This window comes from Mustela nigripes, chromosome 7, assembly GCF_022355385.1.
Source record: "Mustela nigripes isolate SB6536 chromosome 7, MUSNIG.SB6536, whole genome shotgun sequence".
Classification (NCBI taxonomy): domain Eukaryota; kingdom Metazoa; phylum Chordata; class Mammalia; order Carnivora; family Mustelidae; genus Mustela; species Mustela nigripes.
The window spans coordinates 26,602,241-26,616,999 of NC_081563.1; the positions used below are offsets into that span (position 1 = coordinate 26,602,241).

The 14,759-nt window shown below is 35.3% G+C and overlaps 1 protein-coding gene across 3 annotated transcripts in view; it reads left to right on the forward strand.

Annotated features, from left to right (window-relative positions):
• The window catches only part of STRN (striatin), a 101,944-nt gene that overhangs the window by 66,484 nt on the left and 20,701 nt on the right, over positions 1–14,759 (forward strand). The window contains exons 8-11 of one of the 3 annotated variants that reach the window (XM_059405421.1): positions 1,484–1,594; positions 3,672–3,758; positions 4,227–4,370; positions 9,468–9,604. In XM_059405421.1, coding sequence (XP_059261404.1) covers positions 1,484–1,594; positions 3,672–3,758; positions 4,227–4,370; positions 9,468–9,604 — 479 coding nt within the window. The remainder of the gene's footprint in view (positions 1–1,483; positions 1,595–3,671; positions 3,759–4,226; positions 4,371–9,467; positions 9,605–14,759) is intronic. The other 2 variants (XM_059405419.1, XM_059405420.1) reach the window with 2 other exon arrangements.

A 14,759-nucleotide genomic window follows, 5' to 3' on the forward strand; every position in this document is an offset into this window, starting at 1 on the left:
ATAAATGATAGAGCATGTCAGAAGGTGATAAATGCTATGGAAAATAGAAAAAGTAGAACAGAGTAAGGGGGGTGGAGAGTGCTGGGTTTGGGGTAAAGTGGAGGAGACAAATTACAATTTAAAATTGTAGTGGGGTAGGTCCCATTAAAGGGGGTAATATTTGGACAAAAGACTCAAAATTGTTTGGTGGGTTAGCAGTATGGTATCTAGAGAAGGAATATTCAGGAAAAAGAAAGCCACAGCAAATGCCTCCAAACAGCGGCAGCCTTGATATGCTTGAGGAATTGAAGGACACCAGAATGGCTAGAGCAGAGTGATTCTAGGGGGAATATGGTAAGAAATGACCAAATCATGCAGGGCCCTTAGGCCACTGGTGAGATGGAGAACCACGGGAGGAATTTGAGCAGAATTTGCCATGATCTGACTTTGAATTAAAGCATCATTCTGGCTTATTAAGAAGAGACTGCATAGAGCACCCATTGTTGATAATAGTCTTGGTGTGAGGGGAGATAGGGCAATTATTGGAGTAATTCTAGCAAGAGACAGAGTGATTAGAGGAGTAGAATATGTGCTAAATAGTCAGATTCTGGCTGTGTTTTGAAGGTAGGAAAAACAGTACTTTCTGAAATACCTGATGTGAAGTATGAAAGAAAAGGGAGATTTTGGTCTGAGCAAATGGAAGGATGATGACACACTGGATTTGGAAGATTGGGAATTTGATTTTACAGGTTTAGTTTGAGACAATGTGTTAAACTTTCTAATGGAAATTTAGAGTAAGCAGTTGGATATATGAGTCTTGAGTTCAAGCGAGATTTCTGAGCTAAAACATATTGTTATATAGTATATAATTAATTTTATACTGATATAAAATATATAACACATTCTTTAAATTTTCTTCTCCTATAATAGTGAAAATTAATGATTGAATTAACTAAGTGCTGTTTCCTGTTTAAGAATTTGTAAACTAACAAATCATTTAAATTGCTTTAAATTTTGAATGAAGGTTGATTGCTAAGTTTACAAAGTGCTATATATATAAGGCTGTAAAAAAAATCATTAGTTGATGAACACATGCCAAAAATATAAAATTTTTAAAATGAAAATATGAAAACTATTTTGTGTAATCTCTTAGTAATAATCTCTCATTACATAAATTAATAAGAAATGTTTTTTTTTATGAGTTAGTCCTACTTGTAAAATGAGGGCTTCTTCTAGAGTTTTTGGGCATAATTCACTAAAAGTCACTCAAATCTTCTATGTGTTTTTTTTTTTCTATGTCTCTTTCAAGAGAAATTTCTTATTACCTAGGAAATTGAATTGTCATTTCTTAGATACTATCTTTTGTATAGAATAAGCAATGACTTTTTAATATTAGTGATACAGTGAAGAAAATGGTTGTTACATCATTCAGTGACAGAACAGTGAATTGACCTACAGTATATCTTATTTAAAAAGGCTGTTTCATTTGTTTCACTCTATTTAGAAAAGGAAGACCAGTGTCTCATGCCTGAAGCCTGGAATGTGGACCAGGGAGTAATTACCAAACTCAAGGAACAATACAAAAAGGAGAGAAAGGGGAAAAAGGGGGTGAAGAGTAAGTGGAAAACATTGTATCTGTAAATCATAAATCTCGCCTCTTTTACATCCCCCAATTTTTTTTTTTCAATGTTTTCCTAAAACCACTTACTCTTTTTCTTTTCTGCTCCTGATCTCTTTCCTTTTCACCTGCTCTCAGGGGTTGAAATTAAATGGTTAACTATCTGAGTATGACCTTAAAAAAATAAAAACAATCATGTGTATGATTATGGAATCATACTATATCCCAGTAATACATCTAGAGCCTCATGAGAGTGTGGGACTATATATTCAAAACATAGTGATAATTTCATTTTTAAAGTATATATGCTTAATTACCACAATGATTTTTCACTGTTGGCAATTTTAAATCTTAGCTAGTATGACCCTCTGGCAATCCACCCAAATTATTGCATATTATTTTTGGACTTGGAGACAGAAAGTTAATTTCTACCCCTGAATATTCTATGTGTTCATAACTTACAGTTCATTTGCTCTCACCACTATATGCTATACAGGGTACAGAATCAAATACACAACTTTTAAAAGTATTTATTTAAGAATTTTGGCCAATTTCATTTATAGTAGTATTACCAATTAGCTTTTTTCTTTTTATTAAGATGTCTACCGTATCAAAAAATGAAATTGCTAGCCCTGTGACTCATTCACACACACACACACACACACACATATAAAACACTCATTATACAGATTATTAAGTTTAACAGTAGAACTAATTAAGCATGTAAGGTGGAAATACAAAGTCTTTCAAGCATCCCTGAAAACCATCTAAAACACCTTTTTTAGGAGAGGAAGGCTAAATAAACTACCTCCTTGTGTTTCCACTCTCATTGACAATATGAACACGGGTCTCCCTTTTATGGCAGAAAGAATTGCTTCCTTTGGGATAGTAACGTAGTATTAAGATTAAGTAAAGTAAGATTAAAATCCCGTTTAGTGAAACATGTATTTAGAAGTTAGAAAAAGTAGTGTAGTCCTTACCAATAAACATTTAAATCTTTATTTAAAATATCTTAGGTGTTTCAAGTGTTTAACTTGAATGGGTAAAAAGTCAGTGACTATTTTTGATGTTATCATTATACCAACTATTACATGACTGAGAGGTGATCTTATTTGATGCCTCCTCAATACAAATTAAATCATAATGAGAAAGATTAATATTAAAACATAAGAGCATTTTGTACCTTTTCTCCAAATGTATGGATAAAAATTTTAATCTTAAACAGTAAGGTTTTATAGTTAGTGACTTTTCAGAACCGGGGCAAAACGAGTTATACTGGAATTTTAATGCAAATATCGTAAATGAGAAAGGAGAATATTTTAATTTTCAGATTGACTTAATGTTGATATTTCTTTAAGTCCTTATGCTGCAGTAATGAATGTCTTCAAATGTAAAACATCTCTCGACTGGAAGGGTATCTAGGTCTTATGTAGATTCCACCTACTATTGTATTGATTATTCAGTTCTTGTCAAATATCAAGGCATTGCTGTAGTTGGAATTTAGCACTTAAGATCTAAAATGGCACCATTTGACTGGACCAATATTCCTACTAATGGAAGCTATTGTATTTCTTGACTAGGGATTATGACCACTTTGCAGACATATAGCACATAGTTTTGTTGTATGAGGGAGAAAAATGACTGCAGGGAGAGAAATTTTAATATGTTTCATTGAGGATAGAAGGACTGGAGAGTGAGGCTGAGCACATTTTGTTTATCACTGTCAGTTCATATTGCCTTAATAAAATGGTGATCTGGGAACAAGTGAAGACGTAATAAAAACAGAGCTGGAGCAAAGCTCTGACTTGATATATGAAACATGGATTTATAAACCACCATAAATATATTTTTAATTGAATTAAAAATTACTCATTGAAAAAGTTTGAGTCCTTTTGATATGATCTAGTAGCAATATTTCCAGTCAAATTGTGTACGCCAATCATATTGTCTTGAAATATATTTCTAGGTATTAGTTAAAATTGCTTAAAAGTAGTTGTATTCTTTGCTGGTATAGGAAAAAAACCATAATGGACTATGGGTAAGATTTTCCCATTCTTAATTAAACTTGTAACAGGAAAAACTACCGAAGATCTGTTTCAGCCTCTATCCTATATAAAACAGTCAAAACAGGGATGTGGGAGAATGAAGAACCAAAGCTCAGGTAAGTAATCAGTAGGGCACGAGACTTCACCTCGGGTACCGTAGTTTCAGGATGTAACGCAATGAATGCAACTTAACATAAACAGACAAAAGGGATGTTATTGTTTAATTCAATACACAGTAGCTTCACAATCCATGGTATCTGTCTGCAATTCGAGTAATATACAAGGATTATAGAGTAGTAGTATTTTTAATGGTCCAAATTGGACATGAAGATTATTTTTCATGCAAATAGCAATACCATTCCATTAGCTTAATTTTTTAAAATAGATGTAAAACATAATTCTTCTCAAGAAATAAACTTTTAAAATAATTTGAAAACTTGGAAAAATAATTATTTTTTAGTATTTTTAGTAGGGCAGTTTTAAAGGTGAATGTAGGTAGATGTGAATAAGGTTTATGGCACCATTTTGATGCAGTTGAATAATTCTCTTCTTTTCTGTTCTCTTCCTCCCTGTTTTTGGGCCAGGGCCCAATAGGTCAAAACTACAAGATATGCTTGCTAATTTGAGAGATGTTGATGAACTTCCCTCATTGCAGCCATCTGTGGGTTCACCTTCCAGACCCACCAGCTCCAGGCTTCCTGAACATGAAATAAATAGGGCGGATGAAGGTAAGTACGTAAGACCTCTCCGGGTGTCTTGATGGCTCAGTCAGTTAAGTTCGACTCTTGATTTTAGCGTAGGTTATGATCTCAGGGTTGTGAGATTGAGTCCCACCCGTGGTAGGCTCCACACCCAACATGAATTCTCTTGGGAGTCTTGGGATTCTCTCTCTCTCCCTCTCCCTTGGCCCCCCTTCTCTCTCTCCTCTTGGGGGGAAAAAAGGACACTCTGGAGCACAAAAACTATGGGGGTTTTATATATATATATATATATCTCTAAGTTCAGTTATTTGGAAGGACTCTCTAAGAAAAGAATTTTATTTTACAGATGTTTGATCTACATAGTATCCCCAAATGTAGGCTTTCTTACATTTGAGGGGGTTTGATTCCAACTTCAATCTTTCAGACTTGAGAAAGGGTGCATAAATTTAAAGACCAACTCTAAATTCTAGTTTAGAACATCCCAAGGCTCCACAGAAGCCATGTATTTTGTATACACAGGCTGTTTTATTTATCCTATTGCCACAGTGAGAAAATTAACATAAATAGGTAGTAAATGTTTACTTCATACTTTTACTTTTTACTTTACTTTGTATTTTTTGTACTTATATACAAAACCATAAATAGGTAGTAAATGTTTACTTCGAGACTCATATAAATATTTTTAGATGTTTTATTTAAGCAATTTGTCACTGATAAATGAAAAAGGGAAAAAAGACACCAGAAGTCTAGTTGCATGTTCTGTTTTTACTTGGTACCCTTTTAGTCCTTGTCCAAATGCATATATATATATTTTTTTACAAAGTCCCCAAGTAGAATTATTCCATTTTGTTTTATTCACTTAACATAAAGCCACAAAAATAACTTCCATAATTATAACTTCAAGATTACATATTATATTTTAGACTTGATACTTAACTGTTTCCCTGTTGAAAATTTAGGTTCCTGGTTTTTTATAGCACCATCTTATGGTATATAAATACTGTTCTTTCTATACCATCTTATGGTATATAAATACTGTTCTTTCTGTCTTTTAGATATAAGTTCTGATTTATGTGTTTATAAATGTATTAAATGCCTGTAGGTAGAAATTGATTTTAATATATATATTTACAGTAACTGAAAATCCAGTATGACATGAAAGTAATATTAATAATTAATAGATATTTTTCTGAATTTATTTTTAAAAATTACCTTGAATTTTTTAAAAAAGATTTTATTTATTTATTTGACAGACAGAGGTCACAAGTAGACAGAGGCAGGCAGAGAGAGAGGAGGAAACAGGCTCCCCGCTGAGCAGAGAGTCGGATGCGGGGCTCGATCCCAGGACCCTGGGATCATGACCTGAGCCGAAGGCAGAGGCTTTAACTCATTGAACCACCCAGGTGCCCCTATCTTGAATATTTTTAATACTGCAATTACTTGCAGTAAATATTCCTTTTCAGATTTTTATTGATTGAACAAAACAGCCCAGGAAAAAGCCACAGAAAAATCTTAAGTGTTTTTCTTTCTTGGTTTTTAAAATTCAGTTACATTTTAAAGAGACATAAACTGATAGAAATTTGATGGACAAATTTATGGTTGGAATACTTTTTAAATAAAATTTTTGAACATAACATGGTTAGTTATTTGTTAGAGTTAATTATAGTATACTTGGAATTTATTATTCATACATTAAATAATGAAGATGTGTATATTACACCTTTATAGTCTAAATGTACAGTTTCTTTGATGTAGACATGTCTTTTGAATGAAAGATGTGAAGTCATGGACCTCATTGGGTATGTTTGTTATTCACTAGGGAATACATACAATGAACACTATCGATATGAGAATTTTAATCAGTTTCAATTATTCCAAGATCAGGTCTAGATGAGGAGAAAAGTTAGTTCTAATTTTATTCTGATAACTCCTAAAGAGCTTTATTAGAGATTTCATCTTACAGAATTCTAATAATAGAGGTGGGCTAAGGACTATATACTAAATGACAAATATACAAAAGCATTACATAAGCCACAGAAAGTGCCCTTGACAGAAAAAAATATATAAGAACCTTAAAGCTGAAGGGTTGAATATCTGGCTTACTGTCTGTAACATTGGTCCTTCTAAGCTTTCCTCCTCAGTTAAGGTTTTCAGCAGTAGAAAATGTAAGAAATACATTGTGTCTTTAATTGTCTGTGACTGATGCTTCTTGGTCTCCAGTTTAGTTTCAGAAAACAGGTCCATAACCTATGTATGCTATAAATGTTTATTGCTTTATTTTTGCTTTAATAATTCAGAAGATAGTGCCATACTTAAGAGATGCAGTTCAATAAGTTGATTAAAGCTGATTAGAGCTAGTAATGTTTAGTTACCAGAGAGAAATGGGATGTACAGTGTGAAGTTCTAAGGCATCTTAGAGAGCACTCAGGTGAGTTCTGCTCACTCTTTTGCTCTCTCTTGGCCCTTCGGTCGGCTGGCTAGGCCGATAGTGTTTGGTAGATGGAGTGGCTGCCTTCCTTTGTTTTCAGGTTTTACTGGGTCATTTTTAGAGCATTATTTAAATTAGCCCAAACAATGTGTATGCTTAAGTCCCATGAATCTTAGTCTTGTTTTTTTAAGAATTATTTTTATTTCACACCTGAACAGTTGTCTGGAAATAGTAGAGATGAAAGCAAACAAAACACCTGGCTAAAGACCCAGCCTCATAGTCTTATGTGAATCTTTCTGTTGAAATTTGGCACGAAAATTGCCATTCTAGCTTAAACAGTCCCCACTCTTCAGTAGTAAATGTTAGAGTTGTTCAGACCCCTCAGAATACATGTAGTATGTTTGGGTAAAACCCATTTTTATTTTATTATTGCTGTTTTATTGTATGGTTGTTTTAAAATGTCATTTATAGACTCCTTTGTTCTTAAAAGGATTTCATTTTATTTTAAAGATTTTATTTATTTACTTGACAGAGAGAGAATAGGCAGAGAGGCAGGCAGAGAAAGAGGGGAAAGCAGGCTCCCTGCTGAGCAGAGAGCCTGGTGCGGGGTTTGATCTTAGGACCCTGAGGTCATGACCTGAGCAGAAGGCAGAGGCTTAATCCACTGAGCCACCCAGGTGTCCCATCTTAAAGGATTTTAAAGAGAGGGTGTGCCTCTACTGTTTTTAAAGCACATAACTAAAAATAAACAAATAAAACATAACTATTCTTTTATTTCAGTGAATACTTATGATTGAATCTAAACTTACATAATTGAATTAAAAGCTGTAAAAAAGCTGTAAAAAGCACCTTTAAGTCCAATTTTTTTTGCATTAATTAACTCGGTTCTTTTTCTTGCCTTTTTTTTTTTTTTTTAAAGGGGGAGAGTGAGGGAACAAGTGGGGAGAGAGGAAGGGGGAAAGGGAAAATCTCCAATAGGCTCCTCTGCCAGCGTGGAGCCCAATATGGGGCTTGATCTCATGACCCTGAGATCGTGACCTGAGCCGAAATCAAGAGTCAGAGGACACTTAGCTGATTGAGCCACTCAGGCACCACTTGACTCGATTCTTTTAAGAAAAAGTTAATTTACCATTTTTTAACAGCCTAAGTTTGAAATAATAAATTCATGTAATCAACTTAAAATGTTTGTCGTTGGGAAAACAACCATCTCTAGAAAACTACTCAAAGACCATCTCTGACAGTTTGCTAGAATAATTTGCATTTATAAAAATCAACAATTTACTATTAACCAAATTAAATAAAATTCCTATTTTAATTTGGCATTTTGCTTTTAACTGGTTCTTCTGTGATAGTGATTGAAGGAATTGGATTGGTATGTTCAGTGTTATAAAGATGATTGAAGGAATTGGATTGGCATGTTCAGTGTTATAAAGATGTTTTCACTTATCACAAAGAATCTGTCCTCTTGAAGCACAGTTAGCAGCTAATGAAAATGTTCAAATGGACACTTTATTAAAAAAATTTCTTTGAAAAGAAATCCACTTACAATGAAAAAAGTTTTCTTCGAAGTAAACATTTTAAAGTGAAATACAACATACCTGCAGAAAACTGCTGAAGTCATAAGGGAAACAGGTCAGTGAATCATCACGAAGTGAACCCAGCCAAGTTACTTCTGCCTAGGTCAACAAGCAGAACATTATCAGGGCCCTGGAAGTCCTGTTTGTGCTTCAGATCACTAAATCACTGCACCTTCCCTTGTCTCCAGACATAATCCCGACTTCTAACACCGACATTGATTTGACCTCATAGAGGCACATTTTGCAGTTACCATTTTCATTTGAAATTATCTGTATTCTTCTAGGTTATAGAATTAAACAGTTTTATTTTGAATGAGACCAGCCGTGTTCAAATCACTTGTTATATATATTTAATAATCGATAGAATAACTTGAGTAATAAACAAAAAATATCAAATGAGGAAAGCCTGCCTTTTCTTTTTTTTGGTTGTATTTTTTTGTGAAAAAGAAAGGACAGTGGTCTATTGGATTTGTTTCATGTTGTACTTTTCTAATTAGATGATACCTTTAGTTATGGTTAAGATAAAGAAAAAGCAGCCAGTTCTGGGGCACCTGGGTGACTCAGTTGGTTAAGCATCCTACTCTTGCTTTTGGCTCAGGTTGTATTCTCAAGGTTCTGAGATCAAGCCCCTCTTTGGGCTCCTCACTCAGCAGGGAAGTATGTTTCTCCCTCTGACCCTCCCCCTGCTTAAGCATGTATGTGCTCTCTCTCTCTCAAATAAATAAATAGAATCTTTCAAAAACAAAAAAGAACAGCTAGTTCTTAAGAGCTTTCTGCTAATTGAATTTTATTGTGTTTAAAAGCATTTAAAAATAAATGTAGGTAGGGGTGCCTGGGTGGCTCAGTGGGTTAAGCCTCTGCCTTCAGCTCATGTCATGATCTCAGGGTCCTGGGATCGAGCCCTGCATCGAGCCCCGAATCTCTGCTCAGCAGGGAGCCTGTTTCCCCCTCTCTGTCTCTACCTGCCTCTCTGCCTACTTGTGATCTCTGTCTGTCAAATAAATAAATAAATAAATAGAATCTTTATAAAGAAAATAAAATAAGTGTAGACATGTCTGTGGGAGTCTAATTGTTTACACTTCAGAAGTTTTTTAATATTTCTTTTGTTTCCACCTTCAGTAGAAGCATTGACCTTTCCTCCTTCTTCTGGGAAATCCTTCATCATGGGAGCAGATGAAGCCCTTGAAAGTGAACTGGGACTTGGAGAATTGGCGGGTCTTACAGTGGCCAATGAAGCAGATTCACTAACTTATGATGTGAGTCGTGGTTTTATTTTTGTTCTTTTCTCATTTCTTAAAATAAAAAGTCAACTTTTTAGAAGAAGTGATAAAACCTCTTTACAAATATAGAATTTGGTTCCATTTTAATTGCAAACTTCAAAATTAGGAATATGTTATATAAATGATATTTTTCACATTTTCTTAGAGATAAAAATTACGGGCTTTGCCTAAATCCATAAGTCATTATCGCTTGTTTATTGGTTTTAGATATGGAAAAAAATTCCCTTTCTGTTACTAAGTTTGGGTTTAGTGTTTTAGGATACTAGTGATCAGTTAAATTCATGCTTGCCCAATGGCAACATTTATGTTTATTTGCTACATTACCAGTGGATATCCTGCCCACAGATTATTTAAGCTATTGTTAGGCAGGGATGTCCGTAAGGTGCTTTTCAGATGTTAAGGCACACTCATCAGTGATTTGGACCAAAACTGAAATCTTGATACCTTTACTTATGTATCCCTTTATTTAATCCCCAACACAGTTATTTTATAAATACATTTATAATTGTTCATGACAATAAATTGTCAGAAAAACAGTTGCTTATTTTATTAAGTATTTACAATCTGTCTTCATTAAAATCCTCTCAACTTTGATACCTCGTTATCTTTGTTGGAGAACACAGTAGAGCTCCTGACACATGGGGGATGGAGGGTGGATGCTTAAGCAGACCATGGATATGAGAAGGGAGTACTCCAAAGAGCAACCTCACCACTCATTCCTCTTCCTGAAAATCAAAAGTTCTCACTCTCCTTGCTGAGTCTATTAGTAAGTCTTTTGGGTTCTCCCTCCAAAAACAGCGGAAGTCCATAGCTTTTTTTTTTTTTTTTTTTTTAAACACCTCCCATCCAACTCCCCTTTCTTCTTCACCTGGAACTACTACAATAACCCAATTTAAATGGTCTCTTTGCTCCCCATTCTCCATGTGATCTAGGTTTTTATAAAAATATATTTCTATTTTTCTATTTTTCTATCCTTATGTTTTACATCTGTGTACATAAGAACACCCATTTAGGGGCACCTGGGTGGCTCAGTAGGTTAAAGCCTCTGCCTTCGGCTCAGGTCATGATCCCAGGATTCCTCTCTCTCTCTGTCTGCCTCTCTGCCTACTTATGATCTCTGTCTGTCCAATAAATAAATAAAAATCTTAAAAAAAAAACCCACAACACCCATTTAGTTGACTTTTGTTTTTTCATCTAATCTTGGACAGCCTTTTTTTTTTTTTTAAAGATTTTATTTATTTATTTGACAGAGAGAGATCACAAGTAAACGGAGAGGCAGGCAGAGAGGGAGAGAGATAGAGGGAAGCAGGCTCCCTGCTTGCAGGATCCTGAGATCATGACCTGAGCCAAAGGCAGCAGCTTAACCCACTGAGCCACCCAGGCGCCCTTTGACAGCCTTTTTAATTGGAACATTGAATCCATTTCTTTTTAAAGTAATTACTGATATATTTGGATTTAAGTCTGCTATATATTTGTGCTACTTATTCTGTGTTCCTTTTTCTCCTATTTTTGCTTACATTGGGATTATTTTTTATTATTTACCCCCACCCCATTACTTGGAGGTGATGCAGTCTTTCATTACCCTTTTTATTGTTACCCTAAAGATTACCAGACACATCCTTATCAAAATTTTAATGGAAAGACCTTCAGGTCATTTCTAACTTGTAATCTCCTACCCTTGGGGCACCTAGTTGGCTCAGTTGGTTAAGTGTCTGCCTTCAGCTCAGGTCATGATCCTGGGGTCTGGGATTGGAGACTCACATCAGGGTCCCTGCTCACCGGGGAGGTTGCTTCTTCCTCTCCCTCTGCCTGCCGATCCCCTGCTTGTGTGCACTCTCTCTCTCTGTCAAATACATAAATAAAATCTTAAAAAAAAAAAAAGACACATATGTCAAAGACTATTATACTAAATATGTAAAGAACTCTTAAAACTCAATCATAAGAAAACTCAATGATAAGAAAAAATGAATCACTTTAACAGACACCTCACCAAAAAAGAGATATAGATAACAAATAAGTGTTTGAAAAGATACTCCACATCCAGTGTCATCACGACAATACAAAGTAAAACAACAGTGAAATACTGATTAGAATGGCTAAAATCTGGAACACCGGAAACACCGTATGTTAGGACATGGAGCAACAGGGACTTCATTCACTCCTAATGAGAATGCAAAATGGTACAGCCACTTTGGAAGATAATCTGTTGGTTTCTTATGAAACATACTCTTACTGTAAAGTCCACTAGTCACACTCCTTAGTGTTTACCAGAAGGAGTTGAAAAGATATGTCCACACAAAAACCTGCACACAGATGTTTATAGCAGCCTTATTCATCATTGCCAAAACTTGGAAGCAACCAAGATGTACTTCACTGAGTGAATGGATAAACAAGCTGTGGTGTATCCAGACAATGGAATATTATTCAGTGGTTAAAAAAAAACTGTAAAGCCTGAAAAAGCATGGAGGAAACAAGTGCATATTACTAAGTGAAAGATGCCAATTTATCCAAACACATAAAATATACAACACTCAGAGCAAACCATAATGTAAATTATGGGGAGTTAATGATGTGTAATGTAGTTTCATCAGTTATAACAAATGTACTACTGGTGAGTGACATTGATAATGGGAGAGGTTATGCATGTATAGGGATAGGTAGTATATAGTATATTTCTGTACCTTCTACTCAGTTTCACTGTGAACTAAAACAGCTCAAAAAAAAAAAAAACCTAAACCAACTCCTACTCTACATATATGTCATTCTTTTTATGTATTTTCTCTGGACATTTATCTCCTACAAGGTAGTATTTTGTACACTCAGTATTCAGTTAGGATTATCCACTTTACATTATTCATTTTGCTTTATCCTGTCTCCCCCTGCACATCTGACTGTCCATCCAGGATCACTTTCCTTTTACTCTAAGAACAGTTAATATTTCTCTTTGGTGAAAGTCACTGGTGCCCAGTTCCCTCAGTTTCTGGTTTTATTAAATTGTCTGTATTTCACCATAAACTGAGTGGTTTAACTTCTACTTCTGGTATCAAAGTCCATTTGGCAACGGTTGTTTTGTTTCCTTTTTAAGCACTCTAAATATATAATTTCATTTTCTTCCTTTGTGGTTTTCTGCTAAAGTTAACTGTCTATTACTGGTCATTCAGTGGTAGTCTGATTTTTTTTTTTTCTCTCTGAGTGTTACTCTCCCTATGTCTTGAATGTCAGCCAAGGTTTAGATTTCTTTTTAACCTTTTTGAAGTTCTTAGACCTTAGTGGCTTACTACGTTTTTATTGGTTTTGGGTAAAATTCTCAGCCATTTATCTTCAAATATTGCTGTTGCACTTCTTTCTTTTCCTTCTGGAACTCTAATTGTATTGTTAGATCTTTCTGTGTCCTCTGTCTCCTACTCCCTCTCCTGTATTTTCCATCTTTTTTTCTCCATACTTCAGTCTGGGTGTTTTTATATTTTTTTAAATTTTTATTTATTTTTTTTTTTTTAAAGATTTTATTTATTTATTTGACAGAGATCACAGTAGGCAGAGAGAGTGGAAAGGAAGCAGGCTCCCCACTGAGCAGAGAGCCCGATGCGGGGCTTGATCCCAGGACCTTGGGATCATGACCTGAGCTGAAGGCAGAGGCTTTAACCCACTGAGCCACCCAGGCGCCCCCGGTCTAGGTGTTTTTATGACCCATCTCCTGATTTGCTAATTCTCACTTCAGTTATATATAATGTTATTAAATCCATCTATTTAGATCTTATGTGGTTTGCATCTGGAGTTCTTTTTTTGATTATTTATAGATTTCTTCCAGAATTTACAATGTTGTCTTTTATCTTTCTTGAACACAGTAAGCATGATTATGTATTTGTTTGTCTTCATTTATGCTGTATTATCCTGCATAGGCATGGTTATTTTTTATTATGTCCAAATAACTATACCAAAAAGTTGTCTGTAGAAATAACTTCAGGCCTAGAGTGATACCTTCCCTCAGGGAGTTACTTTAATTTGCTTCTCTCAGATGGCTGGAGCCACTAGAAATCTGGATCACCTCACTCCATTCTCAATTTTTCAGATAATCTAAAGCTGATCTACAGTCTCTGTAAGGGCTTGTATTTTTCTAGTTAACTCTTCTATCTAGAATGTGGCCCAGGGGCACCTGAGTGGCTCAGTCAGATGGGTGTTTACCTTCGGGTCGGGTCATAATCCCAGGGTCCTGGGATCCAGTCCCACATTGGGCTCCCTGCCCAACTGGGAGCCTGCTTCTCCCTCTGCTGCTCCCTCTGCTTATACTCTCTGTGTCAAAAAAATACATACATGTGTGTATGTGTATGTATCTATGTATGCGTGTGTATGTGTGTATATATGTATATGTGTGTGTGTGTGTGTATACCTTTTTAAAAATGGGGGGGACACCTGGGTGGCTCAGTTGGTTAAGCGTCTGCCTTCTGCTCAGGTCAGGATCCCAGGGTCCTGGGATCAAGCCTCGCATCAGGCTCCCTGCTCGGCGGGAGGCCTGATTCTCCATCTCTCTCTGTATTTCTGTCAAATAAATAAATAAATCTTAAAAAAAAAAAAAAAAAGTATGCAGCCCTTTGAACTCAAAACCTAAAGCAAGGAGGTGCACCAAGCCCTACTTTCTTGGCAGGTGCTGGTTTGTATGTCTTTGCCCTGCACAGCTCTCCGAAGCACAGCCTGACCTCTCAGCCATCCCTTCTGGAATCAGTAAACACACTCTGAGAAAAACAAGTCCAAATATCAGACTTTTTATTCTGTCTTCCCCTGGATTCTGGTCTGCTTTTTCTTCACTGTTTTGCTGGTTTCTCATTTAAAAACTTTTAGCCCTGCTTTTTTATTCATCCTCAAGTACAGACTTGATCCTAATGATCTAGCCCATCATAGCTAGATCAGAAGCTCCCATTTGATACTTTCGTTCTCTTCATATTAACCCCACAAAGATTTAGTCCACTATGTTATGGACCAGTCATGTCTCTAGAGAAATGTCATTCTCTCTTTTCTGTTTTTTTTTTTTTTTAAGTATCTTTGAGTTGTTTTAAAAAAATAAAAAAAGACAGTGTTATACCTGCATTTTTGAAAGTAGTCTCTAGTTCTTTTTTTTTTTTTTAAAGATTTTATT